This window comes from Quercus suber, unplaced genomic scaffold (assembly GCF_002906115.3).
Source record: "Quercus suber isolate HL8 unplaced genomic scaffold, Cork oak 2.0 scaffold_157, whole genome shotgun sequence".
NCBI classification, from domain to species: Eukaryota; Viridiplantae; Streptophyta; class Magnoliopsida; order Fagales; family Fagaceae; genus Quercus; species Quercus suber.
This window is the reverse complement of record NW_027069618.1, coordinates 245,374-253,736: the sequence shown is the minus strand read 5'-3', so window position 1 is coordinate 253,736 and position 8,363 is coordinate 245,374. Positions and strand designations below refer to the sequence as shown.

At 41.0% G+C, this 8,363-nt stretch overlaps 1 protein-coding gene across 1 annotated transcript; it reads right to left on the bottom strand.

Annotated features, from left to right (window-relative positions):
• Positions 1–3,880: 3,880 nt before the first annotated feature.
• On the bottom strand, positions 3,881–4,432 carry LOC111989260 (uncharacterized). The gene is made up of 2 exons (XM_024021041.1): positions 4,282–4,432; positions 3,881–4,170 (listed from the first exon to the last, which is right to left on the bottom strand). The coding sequence occupies exons 1-2, from the start codon at positions 4,430–4,432 to the stop codon at positions 3,881–3,883; spliced, it is 441 nt and encodes a 146-aa protein (XP_023876809.1).
• Positions 4,433–8,363: the final 3,931 nt, after the last annotated feature.

Here is an 8,363-nt window from a genome sequence, read left to right as displayed (position 1 = left end):
TAGACTCCTTTAACAGTGTTTCCCCTCATCAGACTACTTCATGTTCTCGGATTAGGCCCCTGGCCCAATAAATACATAAATATATATTGCTGGGCCCAACAGCCGTACAATAGCCCCTTGAAATTCTCCTCTCTGGCTCCTCGGGAAAAAAGGAGGATTTTGATGTCACTACAATGACCCCGTACTTTATCACATATCATCCTTGTTTGCGCAAGTATCTTTTTAACTGCCTAACGCATGCTCCTGATGCTTCAGCATGAGACACACATTCATTAAATTTCTGTGGCTCCATGTTCCCCACATTCAATGGCGCGATACAAATCCAACAGCTAAGGATTTTGTTGGAACTCGAGCAGGAATTTTCTCGCTTGTCACTCTCTCCTTGATATAAATACTATCCAAATACTTCATTCACCTCACTCTAGCATTCATACACTAAACTTGTGTACTTGTTCAAGTTACTCGTGCCCTTACTCATACCAAGAGCCAGTCCAAGGATAGTTTTCTTCTCCGTGTAAGTCTTTATAAACCTTTCCATTTACTTTTCTTTCTGTTTTTTTTTTCTCCGTGTCATTTTCTCCTCGGCCTCTCTATTTTCTCCTTATCTTCTTAGTACCTTCAACCCTCCTTCAAGTATGGGTAGATTCGCTTATCCGGTAGATTCTGAGGAGGGTATAAAGAGCTTTAGAGCTTAACATAGGATTCCACCAGGAGTGTTCATTAGGTATTATAAGAAAGGGGAATGGCACAAGAAAAGGCAAGAGGGAAAAGTGGTAATCTCGATGATTGCCTTCATAGAGAGAGGGATAAGAATCCCTATAGGTACCGTCACTAGGAATTACCTTAAAGCTCACAGATTAGTTCCCACCCAGTGTGCCCTAAACATGTTTAGGATTCTAGGTAGCGTGGAAGCCCTCAATGAGAAAATGAGCTCAGATCTTACTTATCACGATGTCAACTGTGTCTATAAGCTTCACCACCTTAAAAGGCAGGGATATTACTTAAAAACTAGGTACCCCAAAGTCAGACTTATCTTATGCCTTCCTGATTCCAACAAAGGCATGAACAAGGACTTCCTAATCATTTCAGGGGAGTGGCACGATGGCCTCCCTGCCCGACGAGAGAAGGGACACCAGGTGGGGTTAGTAAGTCTAGGTTTATTGCTCCAAAATCACCTTTCATTTTCCTTTGACATACTCTATATTTATTTTTCTCTACCTATGTTTGCAATTGAATCTTTCTTTAACTTGCATCATTCTTTCTAACAAGGTTTTTTGTTTTCCTAATGGTTTTGCAAATATGCGTGCCGCCGAGCCAAACTTCAACCTTGTCAACAAGCAAAGTCTAGACAAAATACTCAAAGCCAAGGTCTTTGTACACAAAGACGGTCAACTATGAATGGCACACCTAATCCTTGAATGCACCCCGCTCTCATCAAGTTTCCAAGCGCCGAAGTGCGTAATAAGAGCAAAAGATCCTCGTCTACACCTAATCAACGTCATCGTGCCGGGCTTCCTCAACCCAGTTCTAGTACCAGAAGGTGTTCTAACAGTTGAACTTATCCTTTCGTACAAAGCCGAGGACGAAGCCACCCCTTCACAGCCAGCTGCAAAAGGGGAAAAAGAAGAAGAAGAAGAAGAAGAAGAAAAGGTGGTTGAAGTACTTGACTTTGAAGAAGATTTTGAAGTCTTCAATCGACCTGAGTCTCCAGAAGCTCCCACCAGTGACTTCAGTCACCTGCCTTCTGCACAAGTGAGCCAGATACAAGAAGACTTTTCTATCCCGGAAGTTATGAGCATACAACGTAAACCTAAGGCTAGTCTCCTTGATGTTATGGAATCTCAGTCCGGGAGCAAGGTGCCTGAGAAGACAACTCAGGCCAAGCTCCCCCCTCCTCCATCCTCTTTGCCTCCTAGATTGAATCCTGTGGACCTCAAGAGAAAAAGGGATTAGAGAGGTCCCGATGCAGTGCAAGGAAGGAGGGGCCCCCTCCCCAAGGAGGCCGAGTACCAGAGGGGAGGTAAAAAAGACAAGGTAGCCCATACCTTGGCAGATAAAAGAACTGAGTCTCAAATAAGGGTCCCAGCTTAAATGCATTCTCTAGTGCTAGGCGGCGCCCCCTTGCCTGTTGATGCTTCAATCAGAAACTTCCAACAAGGGAAGGCCGGCTACATGGCCGATGCGGTGGAGTAGTCCTTATTGCTGCCTAAAGATATGGCCGATTTAAGGTCATTGAAGAAGCACAAGGTCTTCCTTAGTTTAAAGAAAGACCTTGTTCTAGTAAGTCTACTGTCTACTTTCCTTTTCTTTAATCCTAGTAGTAACATTCTCCTTTTTTTTGTACTTGTACTTATATTTTGCGCATTTTTTTTTTATATTCTTCTTTTTTTAAATGGCTATCCAGGCTACCTACAGAGCTGAGGAAATAGTCATTAACTTCACAAGGCGATGAAGGAAGAGGACGGTAGGTGCGTTGCCGTTGTGAAAGCTTTTGAACTAGCAAAGAAGAAATCTTAAGACCTTAATTCCAAGCTAGTTAAAGTTGATTAGGACAAGAAAAGCCCCTAGGCCGCTCTGGACGTGATGGAGAGGCAGGTGGAGGCTCATCGTAAGCAGCTCCGCCTAGCCGAGGACGAGTTTTTTGCTGCCAGAAGCCAAATCAAGGTGCTGACAAATAAGCTAGAGGAGGCTAAGAAGGCCAAGGAGTAGGCCAAGCAGGATGGCTACGACGTGGGCGTGGTGGAGATTGAGGAGGCCTTCAGGGTTGAGGTCTCGAAGGTGTGCAGATTCTATTGCCTCCAAATGTGGAACGAGGCCCTCGACCGAGCTGGGGTTGAGGCCTCCTCTGCCCTTAGGAGAGTAGAGAATGTGTTCTACCCTCCAACCATCCACGCCTCAGGCCCCAAGGCTGACTCGGTCTCCAAGGAGGCAGATAAAGGCAACGAAAGCCCAAGCAAAGCTCTTTCCACAGCCAACATCTCATCTGAGGTAGCAAAGCAATCCAAGGACGTTGAGAAGGCGGCAGACACCACCAAGGAAGTGGCCCTGGATGCCCACCTACCTCTAGACACCCCCAAAGAGGCCCACAAAGAGAAAGAGGCTTCCCATAACATGGAGATCATGTTGGAAACTCTCCTCATACCTTCTGAACCTGCTTGTATGGGTAGTCTAATCTGACCCCTTGGAATGACAACTTTCCTATCAAAGCTTACCAAAGGTGAATCATAGGCTGCCAAATCCTCAGGCTTCAAGTTCAACCCTTTGTACAAGTTTGGGTACATAATTTCTGCACCACTACCCTGGTCTACCAACACCCTCTTCACATTATACCCTCATATCCTGAACGTGACCACTAAAGCATCATCGTGTAGCTGTATGGTTCTAATCTTGTCCTCATCCGAAAAACTCAACGCCGGTCAGATCTCCACTCTAGCCCTCTTTGGCTCAGAATTAGAGTCCTCGACGAGTGACCAAGCTACAAACATCAACCTGGAGGGATGAGAACCAATCCTCCCAAGACCAGTAAAGATGACATTAATTGTGCCCAAAGAGGGCCTTGAAGAAGCATTCCCCTGGACCCTCAACCCTGCTTGGTCTCCTTGCCCATTGGGCCGATACAAAAACTATTTTAACCTTCTGTCTTTGACCAGTTACTCTAGATGATTCCACAGGGTTCTACAGTCCTTGGTGGTATGTCCTCATTCTTATGGTACTAGAAATGAAGATTTTGGTTGCGCCTCATGGGGTCTCTTCACATCTTATTTGGTCATTTGAAGTATGGCTCATTATTGATCTTCTCCAAGACTTGATGTACTGGCTCTCGAAACACCGTGTTGACCACCTGAGGAGCCGTAGACCTAGATTGCCCAACAAAATTCCTTCAAGGTTTGTTATTATTGTATCTGTCCGACCTGAAATCCCTCATGTCTTGAGGGATAATCTTAGCCTTTCCTTTCCCTTGCTGCTGGTCTTCCTCAACCTGCTTGTATTCATCAATACAGTCCATAAGCTGATGCATACTCTTTACTAGCTTCTTGGTCAAGGACTTTCTCAAATCATGCTTGACAGGCAAGCCGACCTTGAAAGTCCTTAAAGCCATGTCATCAAAGTCCCCATCAATCTCATTGAACATCTCCCAGTATTTGTCTGAATACGTTCTCAGGGTCTCCCCTTCTCACATGGACATGGACAATAGGGAATCTAAGGGCTGAAGAACCTTACTACACGTAATAAAATGAGATCCAAACGCCCGAGTGAGCTCCTTAAAGGAATCAATAGAACCTGCACCTAGGCTATCGAACCACCTCATTGCCACAAGGCCCAAGCTGGATGGGAATACCTTACACATCAAGGCCTCATTCTTGGAGTGCACTACCATCCTTTGGTTGAAGTGACTTACATCTTTCACAGGGTCTGTACGACCATTGTACATGGTAAACGTTAGTTGAGTGAAACGCCGAGGAAGTCTTCCTCCTTTAATCCTGCATGTGAAAGGTGATCTAAAAATTTGGTTCAATGCCCTACTCATGGTGTCGTTTCCCAGACCTTTACAAGATGGATTTTTACTTTTGCGCCTATGGTGGCAATCCTTATTGCCCGAGAAAGACTCACTGGGGGGAGTCCTTGATCAGGGCTTGTAACTGCCATCTCCTTCCTCACTAGAAGAAGAAATAAACCTTAAGGGAGTTTTCCTTCGTCGTTCGCGGTGCAACTTCCTCCGCAAATTATCAATATCCAACTGCACGTTCCTAGCATTTTCCTTATGAGAGATGTGACTCCTAGTTTGAGATTGACTTTTACTAGTATGGGTGGTATACACACTTCCCTCCCGGTCCCTTTTTTGTTCAAGATGGAGAAAATGATCTTGACGTCGAGACCGCATAGATTCCTCTTAGTGTGTAGCTGAACCTACCATATTAGAACGTTAAACTCACCACAACACCAAAATTTTCCACAGACAGCGCCAATTGTAAAGACACAATTTGGCTCCTAAGCCCAAAGGATGGATAAACTTAGGCCCAAAGAGCCTAATACAATGAATTTGTAGAGAGTAAGTTGGAAAATTGGGCTTTAATGAGTTAGACAACAAGTAAAATGGATCCAGATAACAAGAAAATGAAGATAGACTAGTTTAATCTAAAGAAAATCGTCCTCAGCACAATCTGAGGAGATCAGTTCTTATATATTTCTTTCAAGTTTGATTACAAGTTCAACTCTTAATTGCTACATTGTTTTTCTCTTAATTTCTCGATCCCTTCTTCTCAGCGTCTCCCTTCTACTTTATACTATTTTCCTTCTTTCATCTCTGCCCTCCACATGTAGATTGGATTGTAGGTGTTGATCTTTGTTATATCAACACCTTCTTGAAGTCTTTGGGAGTAGCTGTAAAGCTGAAAACTACTATTCAGGTATCATTTCCTCATTAATGTGACCAAAGAGTTAGCTGCAGAGCATTCAATGTGGTGGTAGCAGCTTTTCCTTAGATAGTTCATAGCCTTCGTCTATCCTATTCCTTCCTGATATTTATCCTCATCAATGGAGTCGTCTGGAACGTTGCTCTTGATGACAGACCACACCTTCTAACCTTGGTTTTGCTCAGCTGAGGAAGCATTCCTCCTTGGATCACTCTTTTGGACCTTCATGACCATACCTCACCTTTTTATTCGTTAACATGGACTTCTCTGACAGTGTTTCCCCCTCCTCAGATTGGGCCCTCGACCTAATTGATACATAGATATATATTACTGGGCCCAACACCCCTACAAATTTTTTTATAAAATCTTTTTTTTTTTTTTTGTCTTACAAAAATAGATTTGTATTTTTTTATAAAAAATTTCATTCTCTTATATCATAAAACCAAATCTATATGTTTTTATTTAAAATTCACAACCTTTATCAAAAAAATCAGATCTTAATTTTTTAATCATGATTCTCATTAAACTTTTTGTTGGCATAAAATAAGATTGCAGATCTAGGATTTTAAAATAATGTTTTAAACCTAGATCTAGGAACATTAACATGGCATTTTTGTTTGCATCTCATTAATCTCTTGCATGTGGGTACTTAGTTGATTATTTAGAGTGTAGAAGACTGGATTTTGTTTGGGTAGGATGGGTGCCTAACACATTCTCATCTTGTAACCTAGCCCCCCGAGTCTAGATCCTAGGTTCGTAGATTGTGTTTTTTCAGTACCCCAAAAAAGAGGTACTAATACACCTTTTTTTTAGAAGCGGTCTCTCACCTCAATAAGAAGCAAAACATGTCTACTTTAAGATAATAGAAACAAAACATTTTTGTTTTTGAATGATAACTTTGAATCCATGAGGGGTTCTTGAGATCTTCACGAGGAGATAGTCGGGAATCCACTAGAGAAACAATAGATAAAACTTTATAAATTTTTTAAATTGAATACGAAATTATTCCAAAAAACGTTTACAAACTTGGAGGCCTACTTAAAGGCTCCATAAAACTTGACTAACAATAAAATATATTCTAAAATAAATTCTAATTAATATCTAACCATAATAAAAATCAAATTTAACCTAAAAACATTGAAGAGCCTAAAAATAATGAAATAATAACCCTAAACGTAAAATAATGAAAAATTACATAAAAATAACTCAATTAAAGAATTAAAAAAAATTAAGTCATAGATTTTGTCCTACATCAAACCCTTCCAATTGCCAAAAAAAAAAAAAAAAAAATCTTATCCTCGAGTAAATAGTTGGGATCTGAAATATTCCACGCCAAGCAAACAAATATTTGGAATACTTGGGACTCTTGACCTTCTTTCCATACTTGCAACTAATCGATGAAATAAACAAATCAACTTGAATTTCTTTTACCTTAATCTTCATGCAATTATATAGATTTACCAAACAAGAGGCAATGATCACATCAAATATTCCCTAATAAAATAAATAAACTTTGGTGTATTACTTATGAAAGCTCGAAAATGTGTCGAAAACACATGAGCTGTTTAGATCCCCAAATCAAAATTACGGTTTTGTTGATTTTACACTAATTTAGTACTAAGTGCAGAATAGTGTAAACACAAGTGTATAAGCAAGACAGCTACTCTAATCCATATTTAAAGCAACACAACAGTAAAATGAAATGAACAAGAGTAGGGAAGAGAAATGCAAACACAGATCACATCGAGACGTATTATCGAAGAGGAAACCGAAGAACTCGGCGAAAAACCTCTCCGCTGCCCTCTAAGCAGAAATCAATCCACTAGATAATCAGTTGGGATACAAGGGTGAGTAAGAGACCATCCAAGCCTAATCTACATTCTGTACCTAGGCCTTCCAAGCTCCTACTCCAACAAGGCTTCTCGAAACCGTGTCTTGTCTAGTTCTCTGAATCCCGCAACAAGCTCCATGTTGCATATGCCATTCTAGGCTTCTTCCAATACTTCCCAGCAGCACCAAAACTCCACTTGACACTCTCAAAGGGTGTGATAAGTATTTGGGCTATCAACCTCTCAATGGTATGAAAATGGAGAGGTAGGAGATGAGGAAATTCCTAAAACAAATGTGTAGAGGATTGTGGGTATAATAATCTCTAACTCTCAATGTGTTTGACTAGGGTTTTCTCTCAGAAGCTCTCATTTACATTTGTGGGTAAAGTGGGTATAAATAGTGTACACACAGAAAGTGTGTATCAGACTAGACAGGCTAGCAGAACAGAATGCCTCGCGGCTGTCTCGCGGGAAGGCTTTACCCGCGAGATACTCGCAAGACACAGCTGTCTCCATCTGGCCTGATTCTTCGCATTCCAGTATGTGCAGGGCACATGAGTTACTTCGCGGGATGCTAAATCACGAGATACCTAGGAAAACACTTCATTCTTCAATTGCTTGAGTCTTCATACTCTTTCTCTCTAACACACAACCCTTATATTGAAATCTCACTTTAAATACAGAGTACAAACGATTGAATAAAATTACAATCAAATTTGGTACAGAATAAAAGTCAACATAACAAATAGTTGTAAATAACAACTTTACAATCTCCTCCTTTAGCTATTCCTTGAGAAAACCCCTAAAATAGACTCTAAACTTAAACGTGAGTTTGGGAACAGTGGAAAAACTCACTCACACCTAATCTAGAAGCTATGAAGCACTTGCATGTATAAACCTATTACCTGAAACACTTGCACACAAATAAACTTTCATTAAACTTATGACAAGTTAAACTCAAGGTATGTACATGAGCAAGTAAAGTGCGATCAAGTTTGTAAACAAAGTAAAACATGTAAGCATATCTTGATCAAACAAAAACAGTCATTCAAAATGACTATAATGAACATTTAGCAAATAAATACTCATCCGGACACGCAATGCAATTAGGAACAATCCC

Bases quoted from the DNA above. Each gene is read 5' to 3' on its own strand.
- LOC111989260 (XM_024021041.1), bottom strand. From the start codon at position 4,432: ATGTACAATGGTCGTACAGACCCTGTGAAAGATGTAAGTCACTTCAAC. The intron at 4,171-4,281 runs GTTCTATTGATT...CCATGTGAGAAG, and splicing joins GTTCGATAGCCTAGGTGCAG to GGGAGACCCTGAGAACGTAT.